A 21,909-nucleotide genomic window follows, 5' to 3' on the forward strand; every position below is an offset into this window, starting at 1 on the left:
AATAGACTAGTTACAAAAAGCAAGAGTATGAAAAATATTTTCGGACATGTGAAATTTCAAAAAACAAATCTGTCTCCCACATAACATCCCAGAAAATTACTAAAGGTTATCCTCCAACAAAATGAGTAAAACCTGAATGGAGACTCCATGGGAACCAAGAAACAGGGAATAAATAAGAGGCAAAGACACCAAGGAAGGAAGGCACCAAGAAGAGAGGTGTTCTTTCAAATTCAAGATGGGAGCAGGTCCAAATCCAAGAAATACTCTGAAAGACTCCAGTATAGAGGTCTGTAAGAAAATGAAACTGTTTGACTAAATTAATGATAGGTAGATATCATTATGCAACAAACAAAAAAAGCGGTTAACTTCAAGCGAAAAGGCTGTGGATATGGAATTACATCTAAGCATGTAAACTGATTTAATAAAAATTGTAATAAAAATATTAAAAAGATTGAGGGAGCCAGGGCCAAGAGAAGAACATGTAAATGAGCTAAACGCTCCCTTTTAATCATCGGCAGGTAACTAATAAATACTACATAATTTTTTTTAAATCAAGCAAACAGAATATGCAAAGTATTTGAGAAATACAGATAAAAAGAGCAAAGCAAAAGATGAAAGACTGTAAGTAAAAACCTCTTGGGAATGGGAAGTGGGGGCCAAGAGGGACCAAGCAGAATGCTCTACTTTTTGTTGTTATATGTTTTAAGGTACATGATGATTTAAAGCTGTATTTCCTACGTAGATAAAACCAAAATCATAAATTCATACTTTGTAACAAAATACCAATGCATTTAAGTTTGCCTCACTGAAGTTACTAAAGAATACACGTATTGCCTCATAAGACAAATCATAAAACTTTGTTGATGGCCATATTACATTTCCCACGATACATATTCCATGCATACTTCAAAATCCTAACCTCTCCCACTTCTAAACAAATAAACTTGACTTTATCATTATGAAGATATGAATCTTTAAGTTCTCTAACAGAAATATTCTTCTCTAATCTAGCCTTTCTCTTCTTCAGCAATATTTTCCAAAGCTACGTTTTCCATGCTTTTAATCTCGTTACCTCCAGGATCTTGTCTCATTCCTTCTTCCTCCAGAGCTGTTAATCACTCAGTACACTTACTACAAACATACTAAGAAGTTTCCTGTGCTGAAAGGAAAATAAAATCTTCCCTTAAAACAATAAGGAGCAAAATTACAGACTAAAAAGCTTCAAGCTCTCCCTGCCTCCCCAGAAAACATCAAAAAATCAGAAACTACCTTGGGGAGCTCTGAGAAACAGTAAAGGGTCTACAACAACCAAGCAAACTCCCAAGCAAGAAAAAGCCATAGACAAAATGGCAGGAAATTTCATGGTATTTTTACTTGCCTTTCCCCACGTCCTCCCTAGTGAAGAGTAGTTTTGGTTTGGAGAAGGTGACAGCCCAGACCGCAGTTCCCTGCCTTGAACCACATAGAACAGAATAAGCCATATTTGCAACATTGTAACCAGTCTAGGGGCTGTCTGAAGAACTGGTCCCACCTCAACCAGGTCTCAGGGGAAAGAAATTAGCTGGCACTACTGCTGAAAGCTGCAGGTGGACAACGGTCCTGCAGATGCCTGGGGTAACAGTTGAAAGGTGGAACCACAGAACATACATTCTGAAGCTGCAAAGAGAAGCTAAACTGAGAATCTTTGGGAAAATAAGATATTCAAAAACAGCCATGTATATAAGGAAATTAAAAAAATCCATACACAGGCCCAGGAAAAACATATACTCAGAAAACACATGAAAGACTAAACCTTTCACTTTCAGTTGATACAAAGGCTTAGAGCATGCCCAGCTTATTAGTGAAGGTCCTCCTTACCAGTCTGCAAAGGACTGGGAGAGGTGGCTGTTTCTTGAAAAGCCCAATTTTCATCAAAAAATCAAAACAAATATATGTATGTGCATGTATGTCTGAAACATTGTGCTGTACACCAGAAGTTGACACATCGTAAACTGACTATACTTTGAGTTAAAAAAAAATCAAAAGGCATACAACAAATAGGAAAACATGGCCCATTCAAAAGAATAAATCTTCAGAATCTGTCGCTGAAGAAACACAGGCATCAGATGTACTAGAGAAAGACTTTAAAACTGCTTCAATATGCTCAAAGAGCTAAAGGGAAAAACAAAGAACTGAAGGAAATTTTAAATATATATACATATATGAACAAAGTGAGAATATCCACAAAGAGAGAGAAATTATAAAAAGGAACCAAATTCTAGAGCTGAAAAATATAATAAATGAATTGAAAAATTCACTAGAGGGGCTCAACAGCACACTTGAGCAAGCAGAAGAAAACAACTGGTGAACTTAAAAGATAAGACATATGAAATTGTCAAGTCTAAGGAACAGAAAGTAAAACTAAGTGAACTGAGCCTAAGGACCATATGGGACATATCAAGTGATTAATATATACATTAAGGGAGACTCAGAAGGGGAAAAGAAAGAGAAAGTGGCAAAGAGATTATTTGAAAAAACAATGGTCATACAGTTCCTGAATTTGCCAAAAGACATGAGTCTACAAATCCAAAAAGCCCAACTAATTCCAAGAGGAATAAACCCAAAGAGACTCACTCCAAGACACATTATAATCAAACTTCTGAAAGACAAAGACAAAGAGAGAATATTCAAAGCAGTAAGAAAAAAACAACTCATCACATATAAGGGATTCTCAATGAGAACATAAGCAGAATTCTCAACAGAAACCTTGGGAGCCAGAACTCCAGTAGGCTGAAATATTTAAAGTCCTGAGAGGAAGAAAACTGTCAATTGAGACTCCTATATCCCAAACTGTCCTTCAAAAATGAGGGATTAAAGGAAGACATTTCCAGATAAAAGCTGAAGGAGTTTCTTATCATTAGACCTGCCCTATAAGAAATGCTACAGGGAGTTCTCCAGGTTAAATGAAAGGACACTACACAATAACTAAGAGCCATATGAAGATATAAAGACCTCTGGTAAAGGTAAACATGGGTAAAAATTTTTAATGGTATTATTGTCATTATAGTTTATAACTCTACTTTTTATCTGTTATGGAATGTAAAAGAAAAAATGTATAAAAAGTTATCACCAATCTATGTTAACTGGTACACAATGTATAAAGATATAGTTAGTGACATCAGTAATACAAAGGGGGTAAAGAGCTGTATAGAAACTTTTTTTTCCCTATGTGATCGAAGTTAATTTGGTACCAATTCAGAATACATTGTTATAACCTTAAAATGCTATCCATAATCTCCATGGCAACCACAAAGAAAATACCTATAAAATATTAATAAAGGAAATGAGGAGATCAAAACACTTTACTACAAAAAAATCAACTAAACACAAAAGAAGGCAGTAGCAAAGAAACGAGATACAAAAGCTGTAAGACAATACCAAAAAATAACAAAATGGCAAAAGTTCTGCTCTACAAATAGTTACTGTAAATGTGAATCTATTAAACTACCATGGAGTAGGAAGGCACAAATTAGCAGAATGGATTAAAAAAAAAAAAAGATCCAACTATATATTGCCAACAAGAGATCTGCTTTACTTCTCAAGACATACGAAGATTGAAAGTAAAAGTTTGGAAAAGATATTCCATGCAAACAATAACAAAAGAGAACTGCAGTGGCTAATTTAAAATAAGTCAAGAAGGGTTACAAGAGACAAATGATATTTCATATTGATACAAGGTTCAGTCCATCAAGAATACATAACAATTTCAAAATAAACACACCTAATCTAAAGAGCCTCAAATATATGGAGGAAAAATTGACACAATTCAAAGTAGAAGTTAGTGGTTCTCCAAAAAGAACTGGAGATCTCAATACCCCATTTGCAGTAGAGGACAGAACAACCAGAAAGAAAAGCAATAAGGAAAAAGGACTTTAACAACACTATAGAACATCTGGTCCTAACAGATAGATGCAGAACATTCCACCCAACAGAACAACATTTTTTTTCTAAGGGAAACATGGAACTTTCTCCAAGAAAGATCATATGATAGGTCACAAAACAAGTCTTTAAAATTTTAATAGAATTGAAACCATACACAGTATTTTTTTCCAATCACAATGGAATGAAACAAGAAACCAACAACAGAAGGCAAACTGGAAAATTCACAAACATGCAAAAATTTAACAAAACATTGAATTAATGGGTCAAAGTAGAAATCATAAAGGAAATTAGAAAATACCTTGAGATCAACAAAAAATGAAAGCACAACTTACAAAACTTACAGGATGCAGAGAAAGTAACACTAAGAGAGATTTATACCTATGAACACCTACATTAAAAAAATCTCAAATCGTAACTATATGCTTTAAGAAACTAGAAAAAACTCAACAAAATTAAGTTGGCTCTTTAAGACGACCAACAAAATTGACAAGTCTTTACCTAGACTGACTAAGAAAAAAGAGAAAACTCAAATTCCTAAAATCAGAAAAATAGAAGTGGAGACACCTTTATATATTCACATATAGAACCTGAAATTAAATACAAGAATATTTTACAGAAACAAGATGATAAGATAATACTATGAATAGCTGAATGGACACAACAGATAACCTAGATGGACGAATTCCTAGAAATATAGACTACTAAAACTGAAACAAGAAACAGAAAATGTGAATAGACCTAAAACAATAAAACCACCCAATAACAAAGAGTCCAGAATAGATGCCTTCACAGATGAATTCTACCAAATAGTCAAAGAATTAACAACAATTCTCAAACTCTTTCAAAATACTGAAAAGGAAGGAACACTTTGTATGAGGTCAGCCAAAGACACTAAAAGGAAATAAAACAATAGGAATTTCTCAACAGCAAAAAAAAAAAAACTTATGATTACATAAAAACTTGCACAAAAAGGTTTAGTGAAGCTTTTACAATGGCCAAAAAATGGAAGCAACCCAAATGTCTTTCAGTGGATAAATAGAAAACCTGTGCTACATGTATATAATGGAACGATATGCAGTAATAAAAATAAGTGAACCTTTTAATATACAGGACAGCTTTGCTGAGGCATTATGGTTAGTGAAAGAAGCCAGTCTCAAAAGGTTACATAGTGTATGACTGCACTTATACGACATTCTGGAAAAGGTAAAATTAATAATCAGTGGTTGTCGGGCCTTAGGGGTAGAGGTAGGATGTAACCACAAAAGGAAAGTAGGAGGGAGTTTTTGATGGGATCTTGTGTCCTAACTCTGGTATATCCAGTATCCTATTCCATTTACTGACTGTGGTGCTGGTTAAACAAATCTTCACAAGTGTTGTAACTCACAGAACAGTATGCCAAATAAAAAGTCAACTTCACTCTGATAATTTTAAAAATTAAAAAATACTTTAAAAAGGTGGTCATATTCATGGTAAATGGCGAAACGCAAGATGTGAACACAAAGGATGGGGCACCGAGCTTGCCTTCTACCTCCCGGATATCATCTTCCTCTAAGTCACCTCTTCTGAATCCTTTTGTTGTTGTTGTTGTGTTAAATCTATTTTGTCCTTTACTTTGACTACTTTTTAAACATGCAAGGGCCTCCCTTCACTTTCCCCAATTACATGTAGACAGTGAGGTAAGTATATTTAACTTGTTATATTTCTTCTGCCTTAAGAAAAGTAGTGTCTTTTCTTGATAAATGTCAAGTACAATAATATGCCTAAACAATTTCTTCAGTTAGTATAAATTATTATAAAACTGTGTGAAGGAAAAAATTTTTTTAAATTTAATTTTCAAAATAGGTTCTCAAATGCAAATCAAAACTACAATGAGATATCACCTCAAACCAGTCAGTAACGGCCATCATTAAAAAGTCTGCAAACATAAATGCTAGAGAAAAGGTACATTCCCTACATTGTTGGTGGGAATGTACACTGGTGCAGCCATTATGGAAAACAGTACAGACATTCCTTAAAAAACTAAAAATAGAGTTGCCATATGATCCAGCAATCCCACTCCTGGGCATATATCTGGGAAAAAAACTCTAATTTGAAAATATACATGCACCCCAATGTTCATAGCAGCACTATTTATGATAGCTAAGACATGGAAGCAACCTAAATGCCCATCGACAGATGAATGGATAAAGATATATCTACAGTGTAATACTACTCAGCCATAAAACAGAATGAAACAATACCATTTGCAGCAACATGGATGGATCTAGAGATTATCATATTAAGTGAAGGAAATCAGACAGAGAAAGATAAATACTGTATGATATCACTTATATGTGGAATCTAAAATATGATACAAATGAACTTATTTACAAAACAGAAACAGATTCACAGAATTAGAAAACAAACTTATGGTTTCCAAAAGGGAAAGTTGGGTTAGGGAGGAATAAATTAGGAGTTTGGAATTAGCAAATACAAACTACTACATATAAAATAGATAAACAAAAATGTCCTACTGTACAGCACAGGGAACTATCTTCAATATCTTATAAACCATTATGCAAAAGAATATGAAAAAGAATATATACATATATATGTCTGAATCACTTTGTTGTACACCAGAAACTAACACATTATAAATCAACTGTACTTCAATAAAAAATTAAAAATAAAATTAAAAAAGGTTCTCAAACATAATTTATTACTTATGTATTCTGAAAATTATTTTAGATATTTATCCCAAAAGTCATCATGTTTGGTCAGTTCCTAAAACCATATTTAATACTGAAAAGTGATTTACCAAAAAATATTTTGCTCTTCTATTAATTTAAGTCAAATTGATTCTAAAGACTTATTTGCTGAAATATCCATATGAAAATCAAAGTGAACAAACTCCAAAAGACTAGGAACTGACTTCACATCAGCAAAGCTACCCCAGTAGATAAAGAAAGTCTTCACAATTAAGAAAGGCCTTTAAGAATTACGCTCATTCTTTTCTCTAATATACAGGACTTACTTTAATACAGTAATGCCAAAAGAATTATCATTGCCAGAAATTATACACAGGCCAAACAATGAGATTCTGATTAGTGTCACAAAAGATCAAAATATATATCAATTATAAACTTATAGGAGTTGATTTGCAATTAGAGTCTCCAAATATAGATTCCAGAATTTCACTGAGTAAATGACTTCTCCAACTAGTACCCACTCATGTATAAGTGAAATCATTTCAGCTTTAGAAAACTCAGCTGTTTTCTATCTATATGACCTCATTTATATAAAAAGAGCTTCAAAAATTTATTTTCAGATATACATTTAACTAGAAGGTTAAAAAGCAGGTAGGGGTGATAATATACTATCAATTTAAGTATGCTATTACAGAAAGAAGAACATAGATTAGATATTAAATGAACCTAATTTTAAAGTGCATCTAAGCTAGAACCCATGCTAACCCATCCAGCTACAAAATGTGTGTGTAAGGATATGTACATAGCAACAAATAATACCACAGAGAAAACTAAAGAACTACTTCAATAAATGAGGCAGAAACCTTAAACCACACCTGGGCTTTCTTCTATAAAACTGAAATATGACTTCTTCCAAACCAAAACACATGTTTAAGATTTGTTTCTACTTTTGCAAATAGGTATTTATCCCAGTTCACTAAGTAGAAAGTAAATTCCTTCTGTGTACTAAAGTATTAAAAGCAAAAAGTAAGTCTATGAAAAGTATCTAAACAAACCGATTATAAAATATAAAATGACCCCAATTCTTCTATCTACCCAACTTCTATCTACAAAACCATGTTTGATGACTCTTACACTTTGTAATTTCTGAAAGCACACCAATGTAGGTGATATTTCCAACCCAGATGTTTTATTCTCCACCCCACACTATGAAATGCTGGTTCTGCTCAAACTACCTACAATTCAACAGAATCACAAATAGCCTGGAAATTTGTGCTAGTTAGCTAATAAATCATGCAAGGTACTTTGTGAACTGATATACATCCAGCAAGGAAACATCATTTATACTTGGTACATACGTTCTTTCCGGTGCTCAACTAAGCCCACAGCCTGCTTTGCTGAACACTTTGCAAACCAATTGTCTCCAAGTAAAACAGTGACTTCATTAGTATGGACAAGTTTTCCTGGCATGAAAGCAAAGGGGCCAAATGGTACCTATTGTTTTTCAAAATAGAAAAAAAGGCAAAAAAAGTCAAAAACTACATTTTATGAAACACTTAGCATTAAAAGCTCTGTGTTAAGGTCTTTTTATCTCTACATTAAGAAAAATAAAATGTCAACTTCACAGAATTTTAACATTATATCAAAATTTCACAAGGAAAATCTACTAAAATTGTTTTAGATTAATAAATAAATGTTTTAACCTAAAAATTATTTTAGGTTAAAACAGGAAAAGAAATGAGCATATTTACATACAGCTTTCAAAGAAATTAGTGCTGTCTCCAAATGCTTCTACTTTTTGCTCATTCATAAATCTAAATGAAAGCAAACTAGGAATAAAACATTAAGTTAATAAAGAATAACTCTGATAAAAAAACTGAAAATTATTTGATAAACTAGTCTTTTGTTGGCAAAAACAGAAATTAACAAATAAATAGCCTTAAGGTTTTATAAAATTTACAAAATATTTGAGCTAGTATAATAAAAAAAATACATTTTCAAAATATTTGGGCTAATTTAATTAAGAACAAAGTCTTCACGAAAAAGAATATTCATGCCTGAAAGAATCTAATTCAGGGCTCACAAACAGATCACCATGTCAATATGAAAACCATTCAAACAAAAATTAGCAGCACCTTTTCATATAATATCAGTGTTCTAGGGTTTAATTCTATGAATTACACAACATAATGGTCTATTCCTGTTCTGGCTAACAGGAAATGACTACATGCCATATTTCTGTTGTAATTACAGTTTTCTAACACATTAAATTTGCATACCAAATATGTCAAATTTTGCGCTAACATTTATGCCGTTTATGTCATCATAATGTGATAATTAAATATAAATCTGAAAAAAGGAAAAGTAGGAAATGCCAACTATTACTACAGTTAGTGTATTATTATAAAGCAAAAGAAAAACAAGCTTTCTTTACTGTGGTATGGTAGTTACCTCTGATAAGGTCCATCAGTAAGGCAATTTGTGAATTGATATATACATAAAGCAAGGAGACATCTTTTTACTTCACATAGTTAGTATCTTTACAAGAAACAACATGTCACTTTAAAAGAAACACACCAAACATACCATGATATTATAAGACAACTTGTCAGGCAAAGTACTGAGTCTTTCTTGAAGAGCATTATAGTCATCATCTACCTTCTTCCTGTTGGCAAAAAAAATACCAAATGCTAAATTAATATACAAATTAACAATTCCTCAAATCAGCCATGGATCATAAGACAAGCTAATCAAAAACCTAACTTCAGCAATTTAAAGATTAAAATATTTTTTAATTTTAAAATTGTGTTTTTACAAAATTTAGCATTATCCCACCTTACATTTATCAAAGAATTAAGACTCTCAAGGACTTCAGCTTTTAGAAGTAGAACACTCACATCTTGAGAATTAGTGTTACCTAAGGTAGATCATCGTCTGAACTAAATAAAATTTGGAAAATAAGAGAGATAGTGAGTTTGGAGGGAAATAGGAGCTCGAGAAGGAAGAAGAGAGTTACTAAAAGCTTTCGAGTGTATACACTGGCTGTGGAGTAGAAGTCATGAACATAAAATCTGATCAGATGTTTCAGTCCTCCTCAGAAAACTTTAGGCTAAAACATTTGGAGTCATCAATCCCTCAGTTACTCATACTAAGGTATTAAGGTGACAGAGAATCAATCAGAGGCTAGAATTAGGTACAGCTAATGTAAAAAGCATTTCTACTGGACTTTGAAGTCTGTTTCATGTTATACCAAAACAGAGACTACCTAATACAGTAATTTCAAACAACCAAAAGATGTAATTCTGTGGGAGCAGAGACGGTCATATGTCCCTATGCTGTAAACCCTACAGAGTTCTCACACCTGCTAGAACTGAACAGCCCTACAACGAGATGCCTATTTACAAACCTCTGAAGATTGTTTCCTAAGGGTTTCCTGCTAGTCTGCGGACTGCAAGCAAAACCAGAGCACTGAAATTTTTAGAGCAGAGGGATGTTGCCAATTTTTAAAAATAATGACAACAACCAAAAAACCCACCAAATCAGCAAGTAATTTAGAAGAACATGCAGGTATTGTCAAATTGAAATTAGGATGAATTGCAACATAGATAATCACTCTCTGGATAATAAAAATGACTGCTCTATAAAATAAACATCACAGAACTGGTTTCAGTTTACTCCTTAGCTCACCTAAAGCCACACTAACATAATTAATAAAAACTATCTCATTTAGTCTTAAGAATACTAAGCAATTTCACATATATATTGTTATTCATCCTAAAAATATTCCTGTAGTAAATGTCACTTATCAACATTTTCCTCTTACAAAAGAGAAAGTAGAAGGAAAAATGGAAAAACCACACATTTAAAAGAAATCAGATCTCCTTAATCAAGGAAAGGTTACGAGCAAACACTTTCTTTCAAGGAAGGCTTTCCATTTTCTAATGTTCAAGTGATTTTTTTTTAAACTTTCCTCTCAAATTCTTTTTTTTTATAAACAAACATAAAATGTCTTTATTCTATTTGTTTAAGGTAAAAATCATCCTTCTGGACAAATTTTTATATGAATAAAATGATAGAAAACTTCATGAATAGGGTATGTACCAGTAAGAACATGGCTTTGAAGTCAGAGGGTCGATCCCAGCTCCATCACTCAACATACACAAATTGACCCTAGTCTGAGTATCTTCAATGGTAAAATTGGAATAATGACTGTCTCACAGGTTCAAGAGAACTAAATATAAAGAGTTTAACACCCTGCCTAGCACTAAACATCTACAATGAGGATCCAATGAGCCTTTCTCCATGAAGTATCAAAAAACACCAATTCTAAAATTTTTAAGAAAGACTATATTATCCACTAAGATAATTCCATTATGTTAAATTCATTCAATTTGTTACAAATAGCACAACTTACTTAAAGACAGTACAGCTAAACACAATAATTCTGGGAGCTCTTGGACACAACTGGTGTGACCAATAAATGGGATACTGTCTATAAAGAGCTGATTTGGTACAACCCCTGCACACAGTAAACTCATTACTAAATCTATAAACACCAGCAGTTTACATGTTTTAAATGAGTAATTTTGCAAATGTTCAAGGGCTAGTCAGCTTGGATGTCTAAATGCGCCTACAACTGTTGAAGTTAGTATTAAATTAGCATTCAATATGTATTATTTTGGTAAGTATACCTAGAAAGGGGGTACTTCCTAACAAAACATCTCTTTTGTATATTAAAAGAACAATAAGATTCAATCAGAAGTAATACAAGAGATCAATGTCAGTATTTCAAACCAAGAATACTGTTTTAAACTTATCAATAATTCTGTCTAGAACAAAAATGTGAACACATTGGAGAACAGTTTAATGACTGAGTTGCTATTTCTAAATTTTGAATTTTTTCTAAAAATACAAAAAGAAAGAAGATAATTCAAAAAGCAGCTCATGCAGAAACCCTTTTAGAAGGGAGGCAAGCAGGAGTCCAGCAGGGTCTCTGGGAGAAATTAAAGCTTGAGGAACTCTGTCTGAAATTCCCACTAGTGGAAATATCCAGGATCAAGTGCTTGGTCAGAAAGTTTTCTCCAAATAGTCCCTCTAATATTTAGGGCTTAAATAATTCCATTAAAGATCACAAAGTAGAAAATACAAAAATGATTCTAAGAACTAGTATGTTATAGAAGGTATCTTCATTTGCCCCAAAATTTGAACTTTTTTTTTAATATAACTAATTTTTTGGACACTGTAAAGTATGTAGTCAAAGAAGCAACTGCTGTAAATAATTTTTTTAAACAGAAAATAGAACCTGGATACAGTTAGGATAAACCTCTCAAGCCTGCTTATTTATAATACATAGACCTCCTTGTTTGGTTTCACCACATCTGATCCTTAAAAATTAGGTTCAGCCTTCAATTCTTAATTTAAAAGAATAATCCAATAAATAAGACTAAATTTGTATCAGATATCCTCATGTAATGTTCCTTACAGAAAATAAGAACTAAAGCACTGTTATAAGGCATATAAGAAACTTTTATCATCTTCTTTTGAATCTTGCTGATCATGAGCTATAATGTAATAATGTGCTAAGAAGCACCTACTGTTTTTATTAAAAAGTAGCAGCAAACTAGCTTTAAACTTAAGAATGAAGATCAGGACAAATCTCATGAGAAACACCTTATTTCCATAAAGCTGTAAAAAGTATGAGATAGAGCAAATTAAATGATGTGTATGGTCAAGTATTTATAGGTAAAGTATATAGATGTCCACAATTTACTTTGAAATGCATCAGAAAAAAAAATGGATTAATGGATGGAGGTATGGATAGATATGTGATCAAGGTTCACCTATACAATTCTTTCACTTTTTCTGTATGTTTGAAGATTTTCATAATAGAATATTAAAAAGGAGACAGGGGAAATATGAGAAGGACTCCTTATTTTTAGTCCTCTTCTTAAAAGCAACTGATAACATCTTTGTAAAGAAAAAGTTCCATATCCCTGGTTTGAGGCAAGTGATAAAGACTCCAATTTCTAGCTGAAAATAATAAAAAAGGAAAACAAAACTTAAATCACAGATGGAAATAAAATTTTGCTAATTTTCACTTTAGAGTATTAAGTTGGAATAGGCAGGAAATACTGACATTAAGCCCCCTTTTTAAGTATCTTTTCTCATTCTCTACCTAAAATGCTAAACAAAAAAGCAGAAAATACCAAGAGATGCTTAAAAAGGAAACAAGGGGAAAGGCTTTAAGTGTTAGTATCTGGGATGACATGGGGCAGAGTTAATTGTATTTACAGTTTTTAATTGAAGAAATTATGAAATCGAAAGATTCTGAAATATATATGAGTAAATACACAATCTTCTTTAGAAATGATTTCTAGTCCACTATACCCACTCTAGAACATCCTATTAAGCATCGAAGAAACCTTTGCTTCAATTCACCATTTATTGAGCGCCTGCTCTGCAACCAAGCCTTATGCCATTCGCTGCAGGGATCATCACTCGAACATAGTATGACGCGTGTGTGCGTGTGCGTGTGCGTGTGCGTGTGCGTGTGTGTGTGTGTCGGTGTTCGCGCGCGCAATGCTTCTTTGTTAAAGATCCAATGCCTTGATGGATGCCTGAGGTTTTACCTCTAAAATTAAGAAAATAGAGGAATACTGAATTCAGGTATGGATTATATAAGTAAAGAGAGACATCTTCTCTTTACTAAAGAAAGGAATGACAGTAATTTTTTTAAGTATCCTCATGAACAGCATAAACATATTACCAAGGTTATCTTAAGCAACAGAAATATTCTTGAAAGAAGCCTCTATAATGCTACACCTTCTACAATTTGGTGGGGAGGGGAGCACATTTAATTAAAATGTATCTGTATTAAATCAATAGCATTTTTTTTAATGGTCATGGCAAGGTACTATTAAGATAAATGAAATCTACTACAAAATTCAGGCAATATGGTGGCATATTCCTTTTTCTCAAGTCTACTATACCTAGGAAAATTATGTCAGCAAAAGATGCTGGTGAAATAATCCATGTTCTTTATATTTTATGAGTCTATCAGAAAATTTTATTATTAGAAATAGATATAAAGATGAACATAAATATAAAAACTTGTAAGTTTCTAAAAGTTAATGAAACAAAATCATCCAAAGACAGACAGACACAGCTAACATTCTACTAGATTTCAATTTAACTTTTCAACATAAAAGCTGGGACAGAGGAATTCAGTCCAGTGCCCTATACCAACAACCATGCATATACAACTTAAGACTTGTCAGCTGTCACAGTTACCTGTTTCTTCATTAGCATTCTTTTGCTCTAAGAATAAGATGTGAATTCAACGTAAGAAAGTTGAAAAGTTATATAAAAGCACACTACCCTAAGTGTGAAAGAAATGTTCCCAAAGTTCCTAGGCCATTTAGCTTTAGGTAGTGAGACTACAGGTAATTTTTATTTTCTTTATTTTCCAAATTTTCTACAACTGATATATATTTCTGTAACAAATCAGGAAGGAGAGACTTCTAAGAAAAGATGAGTTTAGATGTGCTAAGTTTATAACTGACTTAAGCTTTGATGTTTGTGCCAGTTTCTACTTAAATCTAACCATAATTATTAAGTCGTCATTTTGATTTCTTGTTTTCTACTTTATTTCTAAAACATATTTTAGAAAAAAAGGAAACTTTTTGTGTGTTGTTTTCTTAGAGTAGTGATTCATAACCCTTTATGGTTACTGACACCTATCAGAAACTGATAAAAACTCTAGATCCTTTCCTGAGGAAAAGGCCTTCTGTTTTGTTTATAATTTCAATAGAAGCCCACTCATGGATCCCTTGATGTTACTATTTCTCTCAAAAGGTCTTATAACAGTTAAAAAAAATAAATTAAAAAAAAGCAATCCTGATTTTGAACCCACCAAATACATAACATTCTCAAAATTTTCTTTAACTCACTTTATTTAGACACAAAGAAAAAAAGAAAAGTGGGTAAACTATCACCAATTTGGTCTGAGTTCAATATGAATTAGTAAAAATGTTAAATTGTACACATGCCTCAATTTTTTTTACAGCTTACATTTTCCTCTCTGATACCCACCCCTCTGTTGTCTTTTGTATACTAGAATTTAGACTTTGGTATCTCAAAATGAACATGAACTTTGGATTATCAATGAGTGATTCACCTCTCAATCAAGCATTGCTGCTGCAATATTTACACCTTCATCCTCTGTGCTTGAAAGTTTTACTGTACACTGCTATCATTTTATAAAAATTAAATAAAAATGAATGGAAAATGAAAAAACTCAAGAGAACAAACAAGTGTAGTTTTCAGACCTAATATAATTAAGACAAAGATGGAAAATCATCAGGCACCCAAATCAAATCGCAGTGCAGCCTCAATCCGATACACCAAAATATTCACTAGGCTTCAGCTGATCATGGAAATTGTGAACTAAAGCAAGTGGATGCTGGAAATACATCATCAAAGACTATGTTCTAAATGATAAGATGTAACTAGTGATTTTTCTTTATAACAGTTTAAACTCTTTGGGGAAAAAAATTCCCCTATAACAAATAATTTTGCCTTTTATTTTCAGAAATGTATTGACTATTAAACTAGTGTGGTTCTTCCAAAAACAAATAGGGGCCTCCTAGAAGTAATAAATTTTAATTACAATTTAAAAATCATTCAACTTTTTTTTTTTTAAAAAAAGCATTAAGCATTTACAATTTGACCTTAGTGACATAAACACTCATAGAATTAAGCTGACGAGAATAAAACAAAACGTTTTAAAGAGAAAGAATCAGCTTCTTCTCGGAATTTTAAGTTTACTCTTTTCTTATTTCAACCTTTCTATAAATGTGTATTCATTTTATATTCAGAATAAAAAATTAAAAACTTAATACAGATTTTGTTTCTTAAAAAATAATTCTTAAAACATTCAACTTCAGTCATTTTTTTTTTTTGCATCTTAATTTGCTTTGGAACATCACACACAAAAAATTTCAAAGCTTATTTAACATCCCAACTCATGTACTAAAACATGACACCATTAAAAAAAAAAAAACTGTAGAAACTTGAAGAATGTCAGAGAAGGGGATTTGTATACATGATTACTCCATCTTCCCCTTGCCCCAATGACACTGTCATTAATAACTAGAGAACTTCCAATAAGAAAAGTATGCAAAACCTTCAGGAAGTTTGGAAGCTGCTCTCTGCTCCACTGGAGAAAGGTAAGCGACACATAAAAATGAAAAAGCCCGAAGGGAAGGTCCTATACAAAACAGTGATTGAAAACTCTGTGGTCAGTAAAATGGGGACTCTGAAAAACATGGTTTCCAAATGTACCTAACACTGAGAAATGTAGTCATCATCATGAATAATGATTAAAAAGCATTAAAGGTATGCAGATCAATATTTCATAATTATGCATAAAAAAATAAAATTTTATATAAGCACATGAAGTCAACAAAACATTGTTTCAGGTAATTCATGAGAAATATCCGATAAACCAGAGCACTGTCAGAAAATAGTTCAGTGCTTCTGTGAGGCAAGGTATCCCAGAGAAACATCAGAGATAAAGATATCCATCCATTTGTATTGATTAACTTTGAAAGAGGAATAAAAAATTATCAAATCTTCACTTGTTATTTTAAAATATTTAGTCATGTTTTCTCGGGTATTTCCCACTGTGTACTGTGACTATAATCTATACTAGAAACTATTCTTTTCCTTTAAACAATATTTTTTGTCCTGTTTCCTTTGAAAAATAACAAATGTCAAGATTTGCTTTACAACCTCCCTCTCAAACTTCACATGCTCCAGTGTCTCAGAATTTTTATATCCAAATTTAAAGCTATTCTTTTCAAAATTAAACATCTGAACAATATAAAATACCTTTTTCTATATTTTCATTTAGGTCTGCTTAAGGTAATTTTATAGCTATCTTTACTACTTAAAACTCTCTTAAGATGATCTGAAGGAAGCAAGACAGTAATTTTTTTACAATTCCTATGCAAACAATTTATGATTACAAACAATGCCTAACATACAGATGATCTGCATGCAGCCGGCATCACATACTGCATTTAATTCTCAGAAATCAACACAAGTAATGAGACTTCTTTTTCCTGTGGGACATGTTAAATAAAAGTCACCTATAGTGCGTTAAAAATAACCATAAATGCTTTTGTCACTCCTCCCACCATCAGGTGGAGTCTATTTTCCCACCTTTTGAACCTGGGCTAGTTTTATGAGTTCCTATGACCAGCAAAATGTGGCCTTGCAGCTTCTATTCTTGCTGCCCTTGTATCATCACATAAAGCCAGGTAAAAGAGCACATGGAGGGAGAGGCCCAGCGAGCAGCCAGCCACCAGACATGTGTGTGAGGCCATTCGGGACAACCCAGCTACCAAACGGCTGCGACCACAAAAGCGAGCCCGAACAAGGTCAGCAGAACACAACACAGGCAAGTTAAGCCCAATATGCAAAGCCACAGAACCATATACAAGTGAACGGTTTTGTTTTAGGCTAGTAAATTTTGGCTGTTGTTTTAAGCTAGTAAATTTAAATTAATAATTTTATTAAAGAACAATAAATAATGGATATAACAGCTTAGTAAGGATAGATTTTGAGTTGTAGAAGCCATACTCTCAGTGATGTGGTCATTATTTATTTTTAAAAACTTAGTACCAAAAAATATTTAGTGACTCTAAGAATTAGACATCTGACACATAATGAAGTTCATGGAACAAAATAAAGAATAAGAGTTAATGATTAGAAACAATCTCTGAAGTATAGTATTAAATGAACAGTATACAGTCTGACTTCACTTTTGTCAAAGCATGGGAGCATAATATATATAAACATGTGGATGAATACACATACATACACAAATACGTACACCCACACAAAGCCCTTACGCAAACAATTTCTGAAAAGATGAGGAAACTGGTTAAAAAAAAACAACAGCTGTTTACAAAGAAAAGAAATGAGAATTAGAAGACAAGGGGAAGAAGGAAACTAGATATCATTTATACCCTTTTGTACTTCTTAAATTTTGAACTATATATAGTGCCTAATTTAAAATTTTTTAATTTAAATTTTAAAAAATTAATACGGAACCTTTTATGTCTTTTGGATATATACTGAAATATTCCCAGGTGGAATGATATGTTTCAGATTCATGTCAAAATAGTTGGAAGTGGGAGTAGAGAGTAGGATAGGCTGTTTAAAAGGAAACAAACAGGTGCGAGGGTATAGCTCAGCGGTAGAGCGTGTGCTTAGCAGGCACCAGGTCCTGGCTTCAATCTCCAGTACCTCCATTAAAATAAATAGATAAATAAACCTAGTTATCTCCCCTCTCTACCCTCTAAAAAAGAAAACAAACAGTTCAGATGAAACCATGAGCTGATAATCATTGAAGCTGAGTAATGGGTACATGTGGGTTCAGTACCCTACTCACCTTTTGCCTGAATTTCTTCATGATAAAAGTTATTTAAAAACATTAATGTAAAACCTTAACAATACCACTCAGGAAGCCATCTCTCCATCATGGTAAGAGAAGATAATGGCATGACTACAAAATATTCAGGAATATTTACAAAGCTTTGGAGGGTTTTGTGATTTTTTTTTCTTTATTCATCTGACAAACTTTTCAAAAGAGATTTCAGAGCTACTATTAATATTAATTGGGTGCCAGTCTGGGTGTTCTGTAGACATTATCTCACTTGTTCTCAAGTAGTACCATCATCACTTTATAAGAAGAAAACTAAGAAATCTTAGTAATTCACCCAAGGTTACAAAATTAGTAAATGACAGATTTCAAATGCAGGTCTGTAACTGCAAATCCCATGCTCTTTAGCGAAGAATTAAAAAGATTAAAAAAATTATAAATAATCTATAAACAGAATACTCAGCCCTTAGTGGATCAAACGGTAGGAAGTATATCCACATTTTAATGAGAAAATAGTGCATGGATTTTACAATACTTTATTTTCTGAGTTAAGTAAAAAGGATTATAAGGGAAAAAAGTTTTATCTAAAATTTTCTTAAATCTTCACTAAATTGAAAACCACGATTAGCTCTAAAAATGTTACACAAATTCTTAACTATTAGGCTCAAATGTCTCCTTTTAATCTGTTATTAATTAAGCAAATACTATAAATGTCTGTAGGTCACAAAGTTCTGGGATTTGAATTAATTTCTGAAAGAGATTTTTGGGGGCAGACCTTAATGCCCCGAACCATTTCTATTCCTACTTTTCTACAAATATCTTTACTTTGTGTCCTATATTTTTTAAAAGAATTTTAAGTTGATTTTTTGAAGCCTACAATATTCATTACTCATCCCTTAAAGAATCCTTTAAAATTGCACAAACAAGCAACTCTGACCAAGGGTCAGAGTGAAAAGCAACACACTTTCAAAAGCAGTGTGTGAGACACCCTTAAGAACAGCTCAAAAAATAAATAAATAAATAAATAAATAAAATAAAAATTAAAATAGCTCCAACCTCCATTCTTGCTTTCTATCTCTAACCAAGTAACCCAAAATCTTTGTGATTTCCATGTTTAGTGTCTGACTATGAATTCTTCCACGGCAGGGTCTTTCAGTTCCAAACAGTAGTATAATACTGGCATATGGTAATAATTCAATCATTGTTTATAGAATTAAGATAATAAAAATATCACAAGACTTCCACAGTGCTCCCAAATAGCAATTTCATAGCTTTCAGAGGAATGGAGACACCTGGTTTCAGTTTTTTAATATAATAAATTGGTGAATTCACTGGCTATTTGGATTCTAGCAATATCAGATCCGCATTAAAAATAAACATAAATGTCTGTTCCCTGAGCCATATTAAAAATAATTTAAAGGAAAAAGCAAATTCTAACTGGAAAAAAATTATTTTAAAGTGTTAATATATAGATAAGGTAACATATTACTTTAAGATATATGGAGATAAATATGCTAAGCTTCTATAGTTTGGAGAACTATGGAAAAGTGGAAATTGAGATTGAGAGTCACACTAATCTGCCCTGAAATAAATGTCATATTTCTGTCTGTCAATGCTCATCAGACTTGTGTACAACTATAGTACCTGTAAACTAAAATGTTACATATAAAATAATCAAACATTTGGTCTTCATTTACTCAAACATTTATTAAGTGCCTATAACATGCCAAACAGTAGAAGGGCTGTGGACAAAAGGATGAAAACATGCCCCATAGCCTTAAAGAATTCTCAATCTAACAGGGAAAGAATCTTACAAAACAAAGCAGAAAAGCAAGTTGTTAATCACACATTTGGGTAAATTAGTATCTGTTCTGAGTGAATCCAACCTTTTAATTTTCTGAATTCCCTATCAAACCCAATAGAGGGAAGTCCACACTAATAAAACTTCCCCTGGAAATTATTTGCAAAATGGATCACTTTGGCCAAATTAGCAGGGCGGAAATGGTTAATTCTCTGACGGAGGACTTGTATTTCGAGTTTTAACCTGGACTGAATGTATCATGAAAAGCGAATGGTCCATTATGGAAATGTTGACAGACTTACACCACCAGTGGATGCAACTACAACTTTGCATTTATTGAAGATTAATGAAGTCCCTGAATTTTTATTTATAAAATGGATATTATTTAGATTATTTCTGCAAGCCAAAAGTCAGAATTTAATAAAATGATGTATACAGATTGCACCGATTTTTACTCTTATCCACTGCTTGCAGACTATGTGCATTTAAACCAAAAAACATTTGATATACACTAACTATAAATTATTTCCTTGGAGATCTCTCAGGCATGAAGAGAAAGCCTCTTAAAATAAATTTAAAATATTATATGCTTGATGGTGTATAACCAAAGGTTTAATCTCACCACTAAAGGGGCAGTTACCATGATTTTGCAATAACCCTGCAGACAATAATCAAGACAGCTCCTGTTGTTCTCTCAGTAAAATCTTCGCAAACACAGCATGGATATATTGTAATTTGATATCTGTAAGATCAACAGCTATACCTCATGACAACTCATATTATAAGATTTTATTCACCATTAAATTGAACATTTTCCTCAGAAGACACAGGAAAGTGTGTTATTTACCAAGCATCGTCCTATTAACTATAGATTAGCACATTAAAATAGACAGGCTTGCTTTCTCTCTGCACTGTAAAAATGTGCGGTCTATAAAGCAAGCTCTGAGGTGCAGGCAATTAATTAGATTTTTCAAACTTTGGGAAAATGTACCTGTGCATACTTCCATCATTATTCTAAAACAACTGATTCTAATTATTATTCTACTACATATATTAAAAATAGACCCAAAATAGAGCTCCCTGTGATTACTCAGGTTCAAAAATGTCTCAGTTTCCACTTCATAATAGCAGTAATATTATTTTAACTTAAAAAGAAGAAGAAAAAAAGGGAAAATAAAGGCAATTAAACACAAATGGTGGCACAACTTAAGAAACTCAAGGAACATATAATTCAGTAAATGGTAAAGACAATATAAATTCATATCAAAAGGACTCAAAATGGAGATTACTAGAATTTAATTATGGAATACCAAAAATATGCTTTATTTAAATACAAACAGGTGACCCATTAATATTTCAGAAAGTAATAAAACCATCTTTCACTCACCAATGCTGGATTTTCTCTTGGCAGTTAGTGACCACCTGTCATGAAAACAGATAACTACTCATGAAAAAACAGGGCTATGCACAAAGCTACAAAATCATTATATCAGAAAACTAGAACAGTGGCTTTACAGATCTAATAGCATCTCAATATACATTTTTATTTGTCAAATGCACAGAGCTGTGAATGTTAGCTTTTAAGCAGCACACTTTATCATACCCCTCTAATGCAGGCCGATAACTGCAGGACAAATTACAGCTTTCCAATTCATATTTTGGTACAAAACCCTCTTCATAACTATTAGGTGACATATGATATAAGATAACTAGAATTTTGTACAATCTGCAGACCTGTTTTCAATGTTACATATTTTGTAGAATACGCAAATGTTATAAATAACAAAAAACCAGCGTACCATCCATGTTTTCATTTTAAAAAAATGACAGTAGTCAAATTATTTTATTTTGTCAGTATATCTCCAAGTGTTTTCACCTGTAATTTTTATTCTGACGCATTAAAAATGACTACAGTGATTCTTTTCTACTACATTTTCAAGAAGAAATACTTGGGATAAAGAGATGCTCTGAACAGCCCATTTGTTCCACCAGTGAATTATGATAAAATTTTTAGCACTCCATGGCCAGTTTAAACTATGTTTATAATACCA

The 21,909-nt window shown here is 32.5% G+C and overlaps 1 protein-coding gene across 2 annotated transcripts in view; it reads right to left on the minus strand.

Annotated features, from left to right (window-relative positions):
- Positions 1-21,909, minus strand: part of URI1 (URI1 prefoldin like chaperone) — a 63,668-nt gene that overhangs the window by 16,958 nt on the left and 24,801 nt on the right. For both annotated transcript variants that reach the window (XM_074369863.1, XM_074369864.1), the window contains exons 2-4: positions 21,246-21,280; positions 9,195-9,273; positions 7,967-8,102 (exon numbers count right to left, since the gene is read on the minus strand). In XM_074369863.1, coding sequence (XP_074225964.1) covers positions 7,967-8,102; positions 9,195-9,273; positions 21,246-21,280 — 250 coding nt within the window. The remainder of the gene's footprint in view (positions 1-7,966; positions 8,103-9,194; positions 9,274-21,245; positions 21,281-21,909) is intronic.

This window comes from Camelus bactrianus, chromosome 9 (genome assembly GCF_048773025.1).
Source record: "Camelus bactrianus isolate YW-2024 breed Bactrian camel chromosome 9, ASM4877302v1, whole genome shotgun sequence".
In the NCBI taxonomy this organism is placed as follows: Eukaryota; Metazoa; Chordata; class Mammalia; order Artiodactyla; family Camelidae; genus Camelus; species Camelus bactrianus.